This window comes from Vidua macroura, chromosome 7 (assembly GCF_024509145.1).
Source record: "Vidua macroura isolate BioBank_ID:100142 chromosome 7, ASM2450914v1, whole genome shotgun sequence".
In the NCBI taxonomy this organism is placed as follows: domain Eukaryota; kingdom Metazoa; phylum Chordata; class Aves; order Passeriformes; family Viduidae; genus Vidua; species Vidua macroura.
The window spans coordinates 16374813-16395194 of NC_071577.1; the positions used below are offsets into that span (position 1 = coordinate 16374813).

General features: G+C 40.4%; 1 protein-coding gene across 6 annotated transcripts in view; it reads left to right on the forward strand.

The window, feature by feature from the left end:
• Positions 1-20382, forward strand: part of PIKFYVE (phosphoinositide kinase, FYVE-type zinc finger containing) — a 62898-nt gene that overhangs the window by 20716 nt on the left and 21800 nt on the right. For 5 of the 6 annotated variants that reach the window (XM_053982268.1, XM_053982267.1, XM_053982270.1 and 2 more), the window contains exons 9-21: positions 865-1022; positions 1811-1922; positions 3613-3760; positions 4254-4421; positions 9686-9748; positions 10999-11128; positions 11476-11656; positions 12877-12951; positions 13607-13714; positions 14476-14616; positions 15231-15357; positions 16595-17781; positions 19167-19267. In XM_053982268.1, coding sequence (XP_053838243.1) covers positions 865-1022; positions 1811-1922; positions 3613-3760; positions 4254-4421; positions 9686-9748; positions 10999-11128; positions 11476-11656; positions 12877-12951; positions 13607-13714; positions 14476-14616; positions 15231-15357; positions 16595-17781; positions 19167-19267 — 2699 coding nt within the window. The remainder of the gene's footprint in view (positions 1-864; positions 1023-1810; positions 1923-3612; positions 3761-4253; positions 4422-9685; positions 9749-10998; positions 11129-11475; positions 11657-12876; positions 12952-13606; positions 13715-14475; positions 14617-15230; positions 15358-16594; positions 17782-19166; positions 19268-20382) is intronic. The other variant, XM_053982271.1, reaches the window with a different exon arrangement.

The following is a 20382-nucleotide window of genomic DNA, read 5'->3' on the forward strand; positions in this document are numbered from 1 at the left end:
CACCTGTAATAATGGCTTGTGCTGTGCTAATCGAGGGCACATATGGGAAGACAAAAGTGGCTAGGTGCAGAGAAACAGTTCAGTTTAGATGGAGCACAGAAGAGTTGGCACACATGTTTAGCAGGCTCCAAAATAAGTTTTAGATATAGACTGAAGTGTTCCAAGTGATGAGGGGAAGAGATTCACAGATTCAAAAATGGTTAATTGAGTTGGGAAGAATACACACTTTTTTTTTTCTTAGTGGCCAAAGCTAACAGTGCCTCAAAAAGCTTCATAAGCCTTTTTATAAAAAAAAAAAAAGCTTCACAAGCTAACAATGCCTAGGAAAGCTTCATAAAAGCTGGACAATACAAAACCTGACCCTCAATAAGAGATAATGTTCTAGCAGTGAACATTGCTATGTTAAGTACTTGCTTTATATCTGGTATTGATATTGGACTAATATGTTCACAATGGGTTGAGCACAGATAGTATAGAAAAATCTTCTTGCCAAGGATGATGTCCTCTATGTTTGCTTACACCTCCTGAGTTTAAGAGTAGGGTGCAAGGGGGCAGTGGTGAGGACATAAGTATTTTGCAGGCAGTACAAAATGTTGCCTCTTCAAAACCCCCTTATCTCTAAGGGTACCCACTTTGGTTTTTTTTTATTATTTTTCTCAACTGGGTATGAATGGAAGGAAATAAGAAGCTGATTTTATATCTGTTTGCTATTTCTGTTTGCACCTTTGCATAGGTTATGCTGAATAGCTTAGATTCTGTGCCTATTTATGGAGGGCTTTTGATCTAGAAGCTGATCTGAAGGCCTGCCCTTGGAACCAGTGCTGAGATTAGACTGGTAATTAATTTGCGTATCTCCCTGTCCAGGACTCAGTCCAGCTGAAAGATCTGTGGAAGAAAATCTGCCATCATAACAGTGGTATGGAATTTCAAGACCATCGCTACTGGCTGCGGACACATCCCAACTGCATTGTGGGAAAAGAGCTGGTCAACTGGCTCATGAGAAATGGGCACATAACCACAAGGTAACCCTGATGCTTTGGGACAACAGGTGTCCTCTGTATGAGAGGAAGTTGTGAGTTTGAGCTGATATAGGGTACCTTAGACTGCAGAGATAGGCCCCTTTAAAGGGAGATGAGAGAGAAAATTCCAATTTCCCCTTTACTGCCTACCTTGGAGCAGGTTGCATTCTGACTCCATGTGCCCCAGAACAGCAGGGCACGAGAGGCTGTCCGGTTTGGAAACTAGTATGGGAGGTAGCTTTGGGACTAGTATCACTCACATGGAGAACAGTGTGTGTATTACAAAAATTGTCCAAAAGTGTTCACTGGTACTCCAAAGAGCAAGTCTGCCTCTGGGATCAGAGATCACTAATAGTGTTTGATAGCTAAATTTTCAGTGGAGCTGGCAGACTCTTAAGCGTGTAGGTGAATATAAACAATCTTGTGTATTTAATTATATGATAATGGGATAAAATTGAGATGGTTCTGAAGTGTAGAGCAACAGTCCTCCCTCAGAGGTGATCAGTATACATAATTCAACAATACTGGAGGAGCACAAACTTGTCTTAATCATATGTTGGACACCTCAGCTGAGTTCAGAGTACTGGCAGTCTCTTTATTTAGCTCCATGCATGAGTTAGTACCCTGTGCTGCCTCACCACAGTATTGTAAATAGTGCCTCTGTAAACATGGAAATGGAATACCAACAGGTCAAATAGTGCATTGCAAATGACTCTTTTGTGGTGTGCTTGTATCATAAACCATACGTGTTTAGAGCAAAACATAGAAAACCATCTCTATTATACTTCCAGGGTCCAGGCCATTGCAATAGGACAGGCACTGGTTGATGGACGTTGGCTGGAATGTGTCAGTCATCATGATCAGCTTTTCAGAGATGAATATGCTCTCTACAGACCGTTACAGGTAAAAGGAGTAGGAAAGCTGAAAGGTACCATTCTTCTTGGATTTGGCTGTTGACTAAAATATTTTCTAATCCTGTTCTCAACAGCTGTAGTATGTTTTCTACATCAGGTCTCCTGTACAGAAAGTAGGGGGCCAAGCCTTTTTCCTTAGTGGGTTGAAGCCTGAGGAAATTTAATTTGCCCAGAAAGCTTTGTGGCTGTCCTCTGTGGAGAATGAGATGTTACATGTGGTGCTGCCTAAAGTGAAGGAAAGGGTCTTCAGAACCAGGCCTCTTGTGGTGGACATCTTCCACAGAGGCCTCAAGGTGGCACAGTCTGTGCCTGTGGCACTAGGTTGTCATGTGCAGAATTTAGAGTCTGTGTGCACTTACTGGTGATGGAGTCGCAATGGTGATCTTCTGTTTCAAAATTCCTTTTAAAAATTCCAAATGGATATTTTAGATATATTGTATTGGTAACCTTCTTCTGATCTCCAGTGATGGGGTAATAAGGAATTCAGTACCTTAGCCACATGATCCAAGTTTGGGATGGGGTCTTTTTCATGCCTCCCAAACAGGACTAGTTACCTGAGGGCAGGCAGGAATTAGTGACCAGAGATTCTGTCCTACTGTACGTCACTGGAATCAAACCTACTGAGGGATAAGAGCTGTCACTGGCCTGAGAGATTGTATTGGGTTTTTTAGCTTGAACAAGATAGCTCTGTAGCCTCTCTTAAATTAAGACATACAGCTTCAGTTAAGAGCCTTTCATGGTCTTCATCTTAAAATGATGAATGGCTTAGCTGTCCCATGGGCTTCAGACAAAGCTTGCAGCTAATAGCATTTGTCTTCCTCATGCATTTCAGTCATATGGACCCAGTCATATGACTTCCCTTGAGAGTGCTCTGGGGTTCATGTGATATCTCAGCTAGTCAGCTGTCTCAGTGTCCTGGTAAAAGCTTGCCCTTAACTAGCAAGTCCTTATGCATCCTTATTTGTAAGGTGCTTATGTTATATGTTTAAAGTAAATTCTTGTTCTCATCAGCTGGAAGCACTGTCTGATCTCAATTCTTCTGGACAAGAGTCTGGAGAAATGTTGTTCTTGACTCAGTTGCTTGCTGTACTCAGTGCAGCCAAAGGCATGATGATGATAACTTTCTTTTGAGGTGCCTAGAGGCATGAGGAAGGCTGATGGTAGTCTCCAGGTTCTCTGGCAATCTGGCCAGTCTTTGCTTTGACACAGTAGGCCCATCTAGAGTCCATCTTGGATTGAAACTCTTGGGGCTACATTGGTCAGTTAAGGAATTGCTCCAGTAACTTAGAATTAGGCTCGACCAAAAGCTGTACATATTGGTTTCTGGGCAAAGGATAAGGCTGTCACCCACCTTGGCTGGAGACACCAAGCTTTCAAAGCTGCTTAACTGGATGTGATGACAGAAAATGTGCAATATAATAAACTTGTCCTTTAGTGCCACTTAGTCACTATTTGTTTAGAAGCAGAATGTAGGCAAAGACTGGGAATTGTAAAGAAGTACTTGTTTCTTGTCCCAAAGAGTTCCTGCTTACCAAAGGGGGTAGCTCTGTGACTAACTTGGCTCAGCCCACTGAGAGTATTCTTTGATTTTAAAATGCCTGACCTGCATTTGTGGTAGGCTGCTTAATATTTCAGCAGAGTTTCACTTTAATAACTTTTTTCCCTTCCTTGTCTTCTAGAGCACGGAGTTCTCAGAAACCCCATCGCCAGACAGTGACTCTGTGAACTCTGTAGAGGGCCACTCAGAGCCATCCTGGTTCAAAGACATCAAGTTTGATGACAGTGACACAGAGCAGATTGCTGATGAAGGGGAAGACAACTCAGCCAGTAAGTTTCACCTGAGTCTTGTTCTCACTCTGCCTTCTCTCCTGTTGTCCTCAGTCCTTCAGGACTTAGTAGTTTAACCACGTCTTGCTTTATTTGTGTGTGTTTCTGTGTGTGTGCTTGGGGTTGTAAGGATCTAAGAAAGCTATAGCCTGTCTAGTCTTCCACTTACTTACAATGGATACTGTATTTTGAATTTAGTGGAACTGGTAAAGCTTCATACTTCCAATAAAGGAGAAGCTTGTAAATTGCTGCCTTCTGTTTCTCAGGCAGACTTCTGCTTGACTTGGGCCCTATAGTAGTGCTCTAAAGAATGTCCAGTGTGTCAGCATGCCCACATGAAGACAAGATTAGAGCTGTGAAAATACTGTATTCCTGTATTATTGCACATTGGTCTTTATGTATTAAAGACAATTTTTCTCCTCTCTGGTACCCTCATAATACCCATTTGAACCCTTCTCCTCCCTGTATCTTCCCCCTCACCCAACACTAAAAGACTCCGCCAGCCCTAGCAAGCGCACTTCAGTCAGCAGCTTCCAGTCCACAATGGACAGTGATTCGGCCGCCTCCATCAGCCTGAATGTGGAGCTGGACAACGTGAACTTCCATATCAAGAAGCACTCCAAGTACCCACATGTGCCCCCTCACCCTGCCGACCAAAAAGGTATGAGGTAGTCACCAGCTGGAGTTGCACATGATGGAGAGCTGGCCCTAATATTACTGACTTATTTGGACACTGATTATGTAGCTGTCTTACAGAGGGGAAAATATGATATTTAACTGGCACTTGCAGTTTTGGTATGCTCACCTCTGAGGAGGCTCAATAGACCTGTTGAAACGCCTTCTCTGCAGAGTGTGTAACTTCCCCTGTGACTTTCTCTGTGCCATTGAAGCAAAGTCTCTTGCCCATGCATAATAGACAGATCCATATATGTGTACTGGCTAACTGGGGTGAAAAAATAATCCACATAAACCAGTTTGATACGTGACTCTACAGTTGGAGATGGAACTTAAAACAGCAAGCAAGAAATAAAACCCCAGAAAACAAAAGAACAAGATTAACTTGGAAGAGTTCTGTGCTGACTTAAAATTGTACCTTAATAAGCTTACATTTTACAGAAGAACCTTACTGATAAACAAGAAGGTCTAACTTAATCCATATACATAGCATTTCTTCAGAAGAGATCATCCACTTAAGTAGGAAGAAATCAAATATTTTTGAAAGGATTTTCCCCTAAAGAAGTACTAAATTGGAAGACTCTATAACCAACATCATTATGGAAGAAATAATGTGCCTGCCTTTGACAACTGCATTCTCTAAGTGATTCAAGGCCTGTGTGAGACTGGGGCTTGCCACTGGCTTGGGTCTAGTATATTTTAGTTGCTTTACATGTTGGGTAGTAGTGGCTGTCTTTGCTCTGCTTCCTTACATAAGGTTACATCAGCTTTGTAGACTTGTTTCTTTGGCGGCTTCTAAGTAGTTTCTTAATTATTGTTTCACCCCAGCCTTTCAGTGTTTCTGACTTTCAAAGATGATCCAATGTTAAATAATTTGCACTCCTAATTAATTCATTCTTCTATAAAGTCTAGCTGATCTCGTGTTGCTATGAATCAGAATGGAACAGCAGCCTTAAGCTTGCATATTCTGAAACTGAAATTAAGATTGCATATTCTATTTAGATTGCATATTCTGAAACTGAAATGGTCTCTGGAGACTGTGATGGAAGAGAAGTGATCATAGCTACTTTCCAAGTGTGCTAGACATGTGGGGCAGAATGAGACAAATTAGAGGGGACATTTATTGATGCCTACTGTAGTCACTTTTTGTTATTTGCTAAAAATATGCCTAGAAGGAAGGAATTCTAATTGCTTGTTTCCTGCCAAAGAGAGAAGCAGAACAGTTTAAAAAGTTCGAGTTGATGTCAGATGATCCAAAATTGGGAGTGGATTGTCAGCACTACTGACACCTGCTCATTATTGGTTCCTTTCAATTTGTTTCCAGCTGATGCCCTAATCAAATGAAAAGCTAATGAATCTACAGGGAAGGAAAGCTGAGGAGAGGGAGATGTACCAAAGAATTCCTTTCAGGAAGTGGTGGTGCTGGATTAAGTGAGCTTGAAACAGGCCCAGGTGTGCTGCAGTATCCAATGAATTTGTAGCTGCAGCAGGTTTCTTTACCAGTGTGTGATGACAATAAAGCAGGCAATAGTCAGTTTGGCTCTGCCAAATGTTAAAGGACTTGCAGGGTGTTTGTCTGGTTTCAGACATATTTTACTCTTTATCCCTTTATACAAGGAGCAGTATATTATGAAGGGGAAATGTAAGAGAGCCTCTCGCTCTTGAAAACAGTTGACCAAGTCAAGGCTGCTCAGAGCCAGAGCTCTGAACACAAGAACTTGTGAGTTCTCGTGAGAAAGGTTTTAATGGTGGAGAGCTTGGAGAAGATCAGCAGAAAAGGCAAGTGGGGAGGGGACTGAAAAGAGAAAGACTGCTGCCTTAGAATTGTTTATGCTGGCAGTACCCTGGTATCTGTGGTGAATCTCTGCTGGTGTTTGGTATATATTCCTCACACATGTGGTCTCTTAATAACCATGCTGTTCTGTAGGAGTGTAATTGGCAGTAGAAAACTGGTAACAATTTCTTCCAAAAGAATGGATTTCCCTTGAGGGGATAGTACCAGTAATAGGCCCAGAACTGGGATAAGGTGGAATTGTCATGGAGGTGCTCTCTGGATAGGTAAGTATCCTGCAGCTTTTTGAAAAATCTATATCTGAAAATACAGAGAAGTTAGTGAAACTCTTTTTATTTTGTTTGTATTTATAATTCCTGGCATGAAAATCTCTAAAGAAAAGGCCCGACCAGGGAACAACAAGTTAAAGTGAGTGACAATATCTTGAACAGCAAGAAACACTTCTTGGCAGTAGATAGACTGAAACTTTGTGGGTAGCAAGGAGGGACAAAACCGTACAGTGAATGCTGCAGTGCCTAGGGTAGTGAAATACGTGACTTCTAAAATTTTGTTCTGTAAATATTAAAGTCAGAGGCTTTATATAATAAAGTTAATATGAAGATTTTCACCTTGTTTTTCTGATTATCCTGGCTATATTCAAGAAAAGATGCTAGAATATCACAGTGATTAGGCAGCCAAAACTGGATAGTTAAGCATTTATGTAAAATGCATGGTTATTTTAAGAACAGAGTTCTGTAGTTAATCAGTGACATGAGGTGTTTGCAACTGTCAGCATCAGTAAGTTCCCTATGGTTTTTATGCACACACTTATTTAGTTTGATTGTATTGGAGTTGTCTCTTGTCCTTAGACTGGGTGACAGTGACTTGACTTCCTTTGAAATAATGAAGTGAAACTGAAGATCCCACCTTCCTTTTGAAGCTGTAATTTAATTTCCTTAGGACTGTGTAAATTCCAGTAATTGCATTGTGGGGAGGACTGACAATAGAACACATCAAGTGCTGGAAGTTCAGGTCAGCTTTGATCTAAGCAATTCATGGGTTTCTTGAATGATTAAGGGATATGCAATTTCCCAGAGTCACAGAGGTCAGCTGCTTTGAAGCAAGGGCCAGTGATGTATCCACCAGCTATGATTTAGCACAAGGTGGTTGGTATATACTCTAATGGCAGAACTTCTTGTGGTGTTATAGGCTGACTAACTCTGGTGTGTTTCCATGAAATTTGGGTGACTCCAAGTTAGCTGAGAACAGTGACTCATTTATAGTATCATCTTCCTAAAGACATAGTGTGTATCAGAAGGGGAAACAAAGAAAGATTATTTTTCTGCATTTAAATTGGGAGAAGAGGTTACATGATAAATTTTATGTATGGGGTTTAGTTGCTGTTTTTGAAGAAATACAGTTAACAATATGCAAAATTCTGTTTTATAAACATCTTTCCAGACAGATATCCTTGATCATGGTACAAGGTATTTTGGGTATTTTTGATGTTAGGGGGAAAGAGAAAATTATTTGATTAACCGCATGCAGTTCCTTTTTAGTGTTGCTTGCCAAGGCTCAGTGTGCTGTTGCCAGGAGCCCTTTTGGTTCTTCTTTTGAGAAGGTGCTGGGATTTTCACGTTATAAAATAAGCTACAGGAACATTTCCCCACCCCCCTTTCCTCATTTTGTGGAGCATGATGCATGTAGGGATGATGCGAAGTAAGAAATGTGTGTGTTAGCCACCCTACACCATCTCAGACTCACACTTATGAGTGTGTTATCTGTCTGGGCTAAGAAGGGGTATGGGGATTGGGGAACCAATCAGAAGTGAAGTTATGGGAGCTGAAGTTATATTGAAAAGAATGATAGAGTGATTTGGGTTGTAAGGGACCTTAAAGGTCACCTAGATGAAAGAACCTAGATAATTACAAATCTAGGAGTGGCTTGGAAGTACTACTTGTGTCTTTGTCCAGAGCATAACTAAGGTTAGGTTTCAGCTGGGAATAACTTGTGCTTTGACTGTGCCAGTCAGGGGTCTGTGCCAGACCTAATTTAAGTGTGTTTACAGTAAGAAGTGATGCCCTGAGGCTGTTGCAAGATGGAGAGGGATCGAGGTGCTAGTATACATGCTCTTGTGTAGGTAGAGCATGACTTGACTTTCTCTAGATAGTTGGTGAGTGAATGAATGCTGAGGGTAGGCCAGCTTTTATCAAGCAGTGGCTTATTGTAATGCTGAACGCTTAAACAAGCAAGAGATGAAAGGAATCTCAAATAACCAGGAGTCTACAGAGGAGGCTTGTAACTTCTCTTTGGTACACTTATCCACTATCGAGTATCTATTTGCAAACAAGCTCAGATATTTAAAATGGTGCCATGAAAGGGGTCTCCTGAGTGCTGCTGCTCAGAGCCTTGTCATTGTTTATGTCCTGTCCACTTTCTGTTGCTTATCTTTTGGTGTCTGAAAGCAGCCTGGCCTTGTGTTCTATTTGTGATGGGTCTGGAGCATTGTCAGGAAAGATGATAAAGGGTTGGCTTTGGGCTTCAGGTAATTGTGCTGTATAAGCAGTTGGGCTACTGCTCTTGTTTTCTCATTGTAGAATCCCTTTTTGTATAAGTGAGGAGCAAACTAAAGGCACAACAGTGAATGATTTCTGGAGAAAACAAGCTTTTTGTCAGCAAGAAACATCAAGATCTAGCAAGCTAAACGAGAGTAGTAGGTGAAGCTTCAACCTGTTTCACAGATATCACAGAATGTTCTGAGTTGGAAGGGACCCATCAAATCCAACTCTTTAAGTGAATGGCACATACAGGGATTGAATCCACAACCTTGGCATTATTAGCACCAGGCTCTAGCTATGTTTCCCACGTGTAAAGTGATCTGTCTCTTGCTCTGCTTTGCTTCTGGGAGTCCATCTCTGTCATCATGGATTCCTCAAAACACTTCGAACTGTTCTGGACTTGAGACTTTCAGCTCTTGAAAAGCAGGCTGTCTTCTTGTTTTTGTACTATATACAATAAACCTTGTGGCTAGTCTCCCTTAGTCTGAGATGGTTCAACAGAGTGGGTGGCCAGAATGGTTTCTGAAGCTGCATTTTTAGACCTGAGTGAGGAGGCCATTCCTGTGGTGTCTGATCACATCTTAACATGTTTGTATTCAGGTCTAGAAAAGGGTGGTCCATGTCACTTGGAAAATGCACTCTTAGTTCAGTCTTGGCTCATGTCTACTTTGTTTGTTTTGTTTCTTCACATTAATAAGCACTGTTTTCTTGTCATCATAGAATTTTTTGATAGAACAAGAATGAGAGGATATTCTTGTCTTAACCACTCACCAAGCTGTTGCTAAATTGGTGACTAAACACTTGGATGAGTAATGCTGCTTCTTCTGGTGTGGGCGTGTACATTGTAATTATATGGCTACACCAGTGTAACCTGTCCTTTTTTTTTGTCTCCGCCTATATCCCTCTTCCCTCTTCTTTCAGAATACTTGAATCCTGAAAACGGAGGGCAGCAGATGTTCTCTATAAGTGACGCTTTTATTAAAGGTAAGGAAAAACTTCAATTGCTGCTGTTGTGTTTTTTAATATAATGATGGAAAATCCTTAATACTCCTTTTTTGGGCACTGACCCTTTCCAAATATTTACTTGACAGTAAATCTGAACTTATTTGTGGCAAAACTGATGTATAAACTATACTTTGACTTTTTTGAATGCACTTTCAAGCTTGAATTTCTTTCACTTCTCAGATTCCTGCATTCAAAAAGACTCAAAGTAAAGCTTTTACTTTTTTAAAAAAATGAGTGTAAGTGGCAAGTTTGTTCACAGTTTCTCCACCAACAAATTTATGTAACTGATTTTTAACTTCCTGTGCAAGCAAATGAAGATGTGATACAATTAATTGCACAGCTTCTACAGAGTAGGTTAAAGCTTCTCTTAAATCTTTCTGGGTTTCTTGTCATCACCACCATCATCACTACTTCTGAAATGAAAGGCCATTACATGCACTTATGAGTTTGCAAACCCACGTGCTTTCCAGTATCATGGTCAGATGCATGTGTGGGCTTTTTTTTCTTCCCAGTTAATGCTATTGATTTTGGTGTGCTCTTAAGAGGAGGAAATAAGGGAGAAACCCCAATGTCTCACGAGCCTGAAAAATAAAGTCTTGGATTAAACTGGTGTTTAGTTTTTAACTTTTGCAGAAGGAAGGGGGAAATCAATGTAGCTTCTATTAATCTTCTACGCAGCTAATTTTGTGTGTGGAGCATCTGGAAGAAGTTAATTGTTGTTTTTTAGGAGACTTTTTCTTCAGTAGTCTTCCTTGGATTGCTATTGTCTAAAGATTTTGCTTAACAGTAAAGAGTTTTAAGCTTGATCTCTGAAGGCTTACATACTTGCTTGATGAACATTTATACACTACTAGTATAAATGACTTATAATATAGTCAGCCATTATGTCAATGTGGAAGTTTATAATTTGCCTGTATAATATCATAATAACCATGTAGGAAATAACCTAGTAACTCTTTCAAAGCACGAACTGTGCTGAAGTAACCTCTAATTTTGGTACTGCAAAACAGAGAACAGTTCTAAAGAGTTACTACACAATATAGTAATTGAAAGTGTCAGTCCCCCTCAAACTGAGGACCATGACATCTACCTTAAACTCAGTACTTATTCATTACTTACTAAGACTTATGTCTTAGTAAATTCTTAGTAAATTTTTGAAGCAGCCTTTCAGAAAGACACAAGCATTCAACTATGACCTTACATTAACAGCATTTGTTTGTCTCTTGCAGAGTCTTTATTCAACAGGAGGGTGGAGGAGAAGTCCAAAGAGCTCTTATTCACACCCCTAGGCTGGCACCACAGCAATCTGGATCTGCTGAGAGAAGAGAATGGGGAGAAACAAGCCATGGAAAGGCTGCTGTAAGAAACTTGTGGAAAAAGGAATTTGCATATCTTGAGTAACAATTTCTGAAGCCCTTCTGTTCCACCAACTTTTAGTGGGACTTGAGCTACAGGAGGCAGTACAAGGAAATAATTTGCATTAAGAACAAAGCATTTTCACAGTATATTTTGGTTGTTTTTTTTTTTAATCTTGCGATGTTTATATATAGAGTACAGGACCAAAGCTGACTGTAGAACGTTCTAGGTAACTGTTCCTTCAGAGGACTTATGCATTGTAAATGTTAAGAAGTTTACTTCAGCTAATCACTGCACTGTATTTTTATATTTTTCAAATGAGAAATCTATTTATTTTGCCTTTTTTATAGGTCTGCTAATCACAACCACATGATGGCACTGCTTCAGCAGCTTCTATACAATGAGTCCCTGTCACTGTCCTGGAGGGATATTATTGTACCTGTGGTCTGCCAGGTAGTTCAAACGGTACGGCCAGATGTCAAGAAGAGAGATGATGACATGGATATCCGCCAGTTTGTCCACATCAAAAAAGTAAGATTCAAGCAGTGGATGTAAGGAAACAAAAGGGTGCAGCTGTTTGAAGAGAATAGTCCCCTTTCCACTGCCCTCAGCATATTCAGTACTGTAATTGGCTGACTTGGCCTTTGGATAAGGTGGGGTTTTGGAAAAAGTTGCACAGAGGAACTTGGCATGCTGTGAAAAGTGCTTTAATGTGCTGGGGCTGACCTCTTCTTTCAGGCTGTAGGCTGCAGAAGGTAGCAAAGAGTAAAATTCTGTAATTACTTGGTTAATTTTTTTGGTTTCTGCTTGTTTTGCTCTTGAGTTGGAGATATACCAAATGCTGCATAAGTGGCTTGCAGGACATGGTGCAGCAATCTGTTGCCCTGTACCTATCCATTATGGAGTATTCAACTTCTCCCATGGCAAGTACAATGACTTTCTTCAAGAGTGAATCTTGATTGTTGTGGAATGGTGTATCCAGTTGTGCCAGATGGCCCAGTGTTGACAGTGTTGAACTGTAAGTCTGCAGTTCAGGCATGCAAACTTCCTGTTTGAAAGCCATATGAAATTTGAGGGGAACCATGTGATTCTGGTGGTAGTTCTGTGGCATCTCTTCAGGTAGCCCCACTTGTTCCGCTTCTCCTGAAACTCCAGTTCAAAGAGCAGTTGTTCAGAGGTGAAAGCTCTTCATAGCTGTCTGCTATTTTCACATGCTGGTAATATGAATGTCCTCTGAAACATGTTATTCAGAAACCTGTTTCATGCTGTTTATTATGCCTGGGATTGCCTGTGACTGCAGGCACACCAGTCAACTGTTTGATATGTTCAACTGGTAGGTAGATATTTTTTAAATTTTCTTTCTTTATTTTATATTTTTTCCTCCCTTTCCTTACAATTCATTTGTTGATAATAGAAATGGCATGTGCAAACCTATATGTTCCTCATAGCCTGTCAAAATTAGGTTCCCTTGTCATGTGCTGAAGTATACTGGTTTAACAAATAAGCATCTCTTGGGAGGGGTGTAGAAATCCTAGAACTCGGTACTAGTTTTCACGTTGTCCTAAGTTTGTCAGGTTTTAAAGGTAAAGACTTATGTGTCCAGCATGACTGTATCTGATCTTTCATCTGATAATTGAGGGTGTAGCTGAAATTTGTACATCACCTACAATAGGTATTCTGTGTATTAGCTTTACTGCACTACAAGATGTGGGAGTGTATGACAGTTCTAAAAATGTTCTTTGCTTTGTTAGATCCCTGGTGGAAAGAAATTTGACTCCATGGTGGTGAATGGATTTGTTTGCACTAAGAATGTTGCACACAAAAAGGTAATGTAGCTTGATTAATGTTACTGTAATGCATGCTGTGGAAACAAGGGTGCTCTGACTTGCTTTTCTGTCACAAAGCTTCTCTCACCACCTAGGAGGTTTGTGAACTCTCTCTGCTTTGAGCCCTCAAAAAGAAGTGCTTTTAAAGCATTTCTTTTCCAAGCTGTTTTGTTTTCTAGCCCAGAGATTTTGGGGGAGAAACTCTCCTCATGCATGTATAGAAAAACATCCTTTCCATCCCTACCACAGTGTGAGGCATCTAATAATTACCCCAACTTTTAGGCAGAAAAAGGCATTTGTGGTTCTGACTTAGAATAGTATAGTAAAATGGGTCTTTAAGGCAGGAGGGCAAGATAGGAGTGAACTGCATGAATCAAGTGTATCAAGACTTTGGGGCTCTTAGCAGGGACTGGAAATCCTCTCTAGAAGTGCCTGCTTATGGACAGTACCTGTGAAATTCCAACAACTGGGTGTAGCAACTTCAGAAGCAGGAAAAATGTGTAGTTGGGTCTGCAGGGGGAGATAACTGAGACACTTTAAAGGCAGGTGGGGGTAGCAGGGACCAATCATGATAAATCTGTCTCTTTTTCTTGTGTACTTCTTCCTCTCCAGGTATTTGTATTTTTTGTTTTAACTATTTTTGTGTATTTTTTAGATGAACTCTTGCTTAAAAAATCCCAGAATTCTTCTGCTAAAATGCTCAATTGAGTACCTCTACCGAGAAGAAACAAAGTTTACTTGCATAGAGCCTATAGTACTTCAGGTGAGCATATGCTTTTGTTCTTGGTTAAAATAACCCCAGCAAAATCATGACCAGTGCAAATTCTTTTAGTGTGTAAGGTGGAGTTTTATGAGTGAGATTGCATAGAAAAGAAAGAACTTTCTTCTTCTAGTAAGCTAGCTAAGAGAGCTGCTGCAGTAAATACAGTACAAACTTGTAGCCTTGCACTGAGGGTTTTTGTTCTCAAGTTACATGTCCTGAGAACATGTGAGCTTTTGATTCTCACAATGCAGCATTTTAGAAAACTTTTCTTTTTATTGAGACCTTCTGAACTGTACATTCCTTATACAGTATTAGAGCTAGATAAGGTTTAGGTGTGTGAAGAAATATTTGAAAAGTTCACATAGGTGAGGGTTATTTTGACCCATGTTATTTTTTGTCAGGCTTCAAAAAATGGAACAGCTATCAACCTAATGGAGTGATGAACTAGAAAATGTCGCTTTGGAACAGGTGCCCTGCCCCTGTGTGCAGGGATGTGCTTTAAATATGAAAACACTGAAGTACACAGACCTTTTCTTTATGAAATGCTTATAAAATATTACTGATAAACTAGTGTTGTGCTGTGGGAGTATGAAAATGTTCACAATGGACTACTGATGATGTTTTCTGGATAGCTGTTTTCCCTGTTTTATAGGAAAGGACAGTATGTAAATGAAGTGAAAAGTGATATTAAGCATTAAAGTGGGTTTATTTTCCAGATGGGTTGGCAGTAGTTTACTGCTATACTTTGTTCCTGTCTGCAGGAAAGGGAGTTCTTGAAGAACTACGTACAGCGGATAGTTGATGTCCAGCCCAATTTGGTCCTTGTTGAGAAGACTGTGTCCAGAATTGCCCAGGACATGCTCTTAGAGCATGGTATCACTCTGGTCATCAATGTCAAGCCGGTGAGCATTTCTGATCAGAGTTAGACTTGGCCTTCTGGTAGATTTCTAATGATGTCTTGTAGCAAGCTCCCTGGAGAAAGCCAAGAGTTGTCTTATTTTCTTCTCTAACCAAATGTTCTCTTCCAAGAAAGTAAGACAGGCAAATCTGGAGAGTTACTTTTTCCTCAGCTCTTCACAGCTATTGTGCTGCATCCTTATTTGATGGGTCCTTGTTACCCTGGTTTAGTTCTAGTTGACTTTGATATCCATTTATTGCAAATCATATGTAGGTCCTCAGCTATTGCTGGAGAGCCTCTGTCCCTGTGAGGCAGGGTACAGAGAGTAGCTGTGGGAGTTGGCTGAGCTCCTGGCAGAGCCAGCATTATGCTGATTGCACTGCACCTCCTGGAAGTATCTGGATCTAGTCGAGTGAGAAGTTCTAGGCAGGGTACAATCTCACCAGAATTATTTATCCAACTATGTTTCTAAGATTCTTGTGTATTGTGGATGTGGGTTTGTGGGACTGGGTTTAACTGAGAGTTTGCACTGGTGTTTTTTTATTTGTTAAGAGCAAGATAAGGATGCCAGTGTCCTCTTTGCATTGTAAATTCTTACTGTTCTTTCCAATTTTACAGCAAGTGTTAGACCGGGTAAGTCGAATGACTCAGGGGGACTTAGTGATGTCAATGGATCAACTGTTGACCAAACCACAGTTGGGGACCTGTCATAAATTTTATATGCAAGTTTTTCAGTTGCCCAATGGTGAGTAAAACTTGGTGTGCCTTAGCCTATGTCTGTGAAAGGATGAATGCTTTACTCCTTTTTAAATAGATGTGAACTGTTGGCTTCCTTGTGTGATTGCATATCATCCTACTCATTTTATTTCTGTTACTTCTTGGAACTACAGTGAACTGCCTGTGTAGAGAAAAGTATGATCTTGCTAAGGAAAGACACTCTATAGATTTTGATTAGACTGATTTCTTTCTTCTAAACTGTTTTTTCTCTTCCCACATGCTGTAGTTTGTCTAGTCCAACTTCCTGTTCAAAACAGGAAGGATTAATTTCAATGCAGCATCAGATTTCTTAGGGTTTTGTCAGCCAACTCTTGAAAATATTGCAGAGTAGAGATTTCATAGTCTGTCTGGGCACCATCCTCACTGTAAAGAATTTTTCTGCATTGAAGTAAGAGAATCATAGAACAGCCTGTGTTGGAAAGGACTTCAAAAGATCATCTGGTCCTACCTTAACAAATCCAATCAAAATTTGCCTTTTTGCAAGTTGTGCACACTTCCCCACGTCCAGTCATTGTGCACCTTTAAGAAAGATTCCTTTTTCTCTGTAACTCCCCTAGGCAATGGGAGTCTACAAAGGAAGGAAGAAATGCTGCTTGACAGGTTACCAGTGGTGCTGGCACACATAAAAGCTGTGGATGCAGATCTTTGTGGAGATGCAGTCTTTGCATCTCTTCATAGGATCATAGAAAGGTTTCGGCTGGATGAGGCCTTAAAAATAATTTAGTTCTAGCTTCTCTGCCATGGCAGGAACTAGACCTTCCACTAGACCAAGTTGATCCAAGTTCAATCAAATCTGTTCTTGAACAATTTCCTTTCTACTTCCTCATTGCCCCTTCCAGCCTTTAACTGCCCTCAGAATGTCATAGGCTTTTGACTTATAAGGATGAGCAGATGTGCCTGGAAGGGAAGGGATTCTTTTGCCCCCTGGTGCAGAGTCTACAGTGGCCTTAGAATACTCTCTTTAGGTCAGGGTGTTCCATATGGCCTTCACTTTGACTTTATGATGGCTTGTTTTATAAAACAGGAGATTTATAGCTAATGTTTGTTTTTTTTGTCTTGGTAAAATACGTTATTTTAGTACAGTAATATGAATTTCTGCAGCTACCAATGTGCTCTAAGTCTCCTTTACAGTCTCTTGGGTGTTTGAGGTATCTAAAAGCAGATTAACTGTAGTTGTCATCCTAACTCCCATGTTTTATTTCTAGATCAGACAAAACCCCTAATGTTCTTTGAAGGCTGTCCCCAGCACCTGGGTTGCACTATCAAATTGTGTGGTGCTGCAGAGTACGAGCTGGCTCGTGTGAAGGAGATCCTGATCTTCATGGTCTGTGTGGCTTATCATTCCCAACTGGAAATCTCATTTCTTATGGATGAGTTTGCCATGCCCCCTACTCTCACCAAGAACACTTCCTTTCACTCCCTTATTGAGGAGCCAGGAGATGAAAATGAGCAACAGAACCTCTTCAATGGTGAGGACTTCAGCACAGCAGTCAAAGACATTGAACTATCCTCTGAAAAGCTGCCTGTAATCTCTGAATCAGTGTCCTCTGATGAGGTCAGTTTGCCTGAACCAAGAAGTGTATTTGACAGAGGTGACCAAGAGAGCAGTCAGCTGGAAATGGTGTCCTCCAAGCAGCAAGAGCACCACAAAGGAGAGTCACCATTTGCAGTGTTCAGCTCTGTACCTCATGCAATACCTGAAACATCCCCACTGCCCCTCCATGGCATGGACCAGCACTTGGCCACTCTGGATAACCAGGCTCTAGAGCCTCTTCAACAGGCAGATGATTTACAGGAATCCAGGAGTCAGATGAGAGTCTTCAGAGACCCTCTCCAGGATGATACTGGTTTATACGTCACGGAAGAGGTAACTTCGTCTGAGGATCGTCTCAAAACTTACTCTGCAGCATTTAAGCAGGAGTTGAAAGATGTCATTCTCTGCATTTCTCCAGTGCTGATGTTCCGTGAACCATTTCTTTTGACTGAAAAAGGCATGAGATGCCCTGCCCGGGAATACTTTCCCGAGCAAGTTTATTGGTCTCCTCTCCTCAATAAGGAATACAAGGAGTTGGAGAGCAGAAGGAAGAAGCAATTGTTGCGGGATTTTTCTGGACTACAAGGGAGGAATGGGAGTATCCAAGCCAAGGCTATCCAAATCTTACCTTCTCATGAGTTGGTTAATACTAGAATAGCAGAACATCTACGTGATAGCCAGAGCTTAGCCAGAATGCTGGCTGACTATCGGGCCAGAGGAGGGAGGATACTACAGAAAAGCATGGATCCTTTTGCCCAAAATAAGGATGTGTCTAGTGTCCCTACTGGAAAAACTGGGAGCAGAACTGAAGAGGAGGAGAAGGGACTGGCTCAGAGTGAATCCTCATGGTCTCATAAGGTAAGATTGAGTTAAGCTGCTCAAAACTCAAGTTACATCAGTTTCTCGTGGTATACAGAAGGTGTAGGGTCTTATATGTCTTATATTAAACCAGAGGGGATGGTTTTTTGTCTGTTTCTTTCTGTTTGATTATGGTTTTTTTTGTTTTGTTTTGTTTTGTTTATTTTTTTGACTGGGTCATAACTCCCATTTTAGATTGTGGTGCTCTGCAATCATTCAGAAAAAGAGATTGCAAAATTTCTCTGAGAAATGCACAAAGTCAGCCCAGAATCAGTTTTACCTGTTTGACTGGGCTGTACCTAACTGATGTCTGAAAATGAGTCCATGAAGAGGGAGCAAATCTTAAGAGGTTTCTTAAACTGAGCTTTCTTGCTCCTTGTATTTGGTTATTTGTAGAAATGCACTTTCATTTTCAGAGGGCTTTATGTCATGGAAACAGCAGTAGGCTGTAATTACATTAAAGTACTTGGTTGATTGTAAAAGTTTGGGTGGTCTGAAGAAAAGAGAATCACATAATGGAGGGGAAGGAATCTTCTTTGAAATTTCAAAGCAAGGGAGTATGTGTTTATAATAAAAATATTTAAGGTTTTGGTAAACTGCCATGAAAGTAACCAGCTTGTATCTGAGGAAAAGGATCTTGGGACTTTCTTGAATTGTGAGCTGTTCAGGAAAAATATCTGTGAACAAGAGTAGCAGAATTGATCTGTTGAAATAGTCACTTTGGTCCTGAGCCAATCAGCCCTTGTGTTATTGAGCAGAAGTCACTTTTTAATTGGCACTTAAATGTAGATCCCTGTAGCTTCACAGCCCATAATCTAACAAACTTTAAGAGTAGCCTTTGCTCTGGATCAGACTGGCTGATGCTGTTTTAAATTTACTCAGTGATCAAAGAAAAGTATTTGGTAACATCATAGTTTTGTAGGGTGTGGAGGGGAAAACAGCTCCATTCCAAGAGCAGCATGGTACATCTCTTCCCAGAGAATAGAAAGATGGAAATCTTTCTATAGCCTGAATGAGTAATTGAAGTATAATATATTGGCAGAGTTCTGAATTCAAGATGTCCTATATCATACAGTAATTTAGAGACTCTGGATGTTTTTCATGAGGCTTTTATTGTTTTCTGTTCCTCTTGGCTTCATTTCCACAGAAACACATGCATGTTCATTGGTTTCGTTATGAGTTATGTTGTTCTAAAAAGGGCACTTAGCAATTACCAAAGCACAAGTTTACCTGAGGCTGGGAGATAATGCCAAGTTTATCTGTACAAAAGGAGAAAGCAGACATTTGTCTTTGAATAAAATTACTAGAATAGAATTTTGTCGACAGAAGTTGTGTGTGAATGGAGGTGTCTGTAACCAGTGAATGAGTTGTTTTCTCTCTACTAGGTGGATTGCCTGAGTCCAGTAAACCATCAGAGGCTCTGTGTTCTCTTCAGCAGCTCTTCTGCTCAGTCCAGCAATGCTCCAAGTGCCTGTGTTAGCCCCTGGTATAAAAACTACTCCTCTACAGCTTGGATAGTTGCTATTCTTTCCTTCCCAAAGTCAGAGTCAGTGCCTGCCTCATGGCAGTATTTCTTTGAGGACTCCTTGGTAGGTTGTGCTCATCCTGGAACAGGAACTTTTGCCAAAAGACTTTTGTCTTGCGTGGTCAGGTGAATCTATAGCAGTATTGCACAACCTCTGTAATACCCAAGGCATGAATGAGAAAGCCCAGCCTGAAACCAAATGCTTTAGTTGGTGTTTCACTGCAGAGTCATGTCTCTGTGTGGGGAGCACTGCATGCAGTCTTGTGAAGAAGAGTTAGTATAAGTGAACACAGGACAGTGTCCAAACCCAAAAGTGAGCCTTGTGAGAATCTTGGAATACATGCAGATTGTATTATCCAACAGTGGCATTGGAATATATTGCTATCTTTTTCATACTACAGTCACCAGTATTAAGAGCTTCATTTCCAGCTTAGGGGGCTGTAATTTGCTAATTGTGTGCAATTTATGAAACACTTATCTCTACTAAACAGGACAGGTCTTGGTGTTTAATCATTAGCCTAGGTGTTTTTAATCATTTAACTTGGGTGAAAATAAAGAGATGACTCTATTACAGGGAAAGGTCTAAAGTTCCTGTAAAAGCTTAGAAATGAACCAAAGAAGATGGTGATATGCTCACTAAGCAGCAACAATGAGAGTATGTAAATTAGTGAAGTTAGGGATATCTGAATTATGACATTTAAACTGATACACAATTTAAATGGCTTGGTCACCTCAGGTTCTGGGGAAACTAAAGTTTCTATTAAATATGCTAGAAGAATAAGGATTTCTTGAGGCTTTTTTCATGTTCTGTTCCCTTTTTTGTACCTGGTTAAACATTAGTACTTGAAGCTTAAAGATGTTTAGACTTCTGTGCCTAGATATTTTTGAAAATAATCTTCAGAAGTGCAGTTGAATTGTATTGGATTTTTAAATGTCAAGTTTAAAGTTGTTCTAGTAGGACTTTGATCTCATTTTTAGCAAACCTGACAGCAGGATCTAGGAAGAGTAGTCAAGTGGAAAAAAAAAAAATCTTTGAAGTTATACAGGGCTGTAAACAAGCCAGCAGTGGGTGTAGA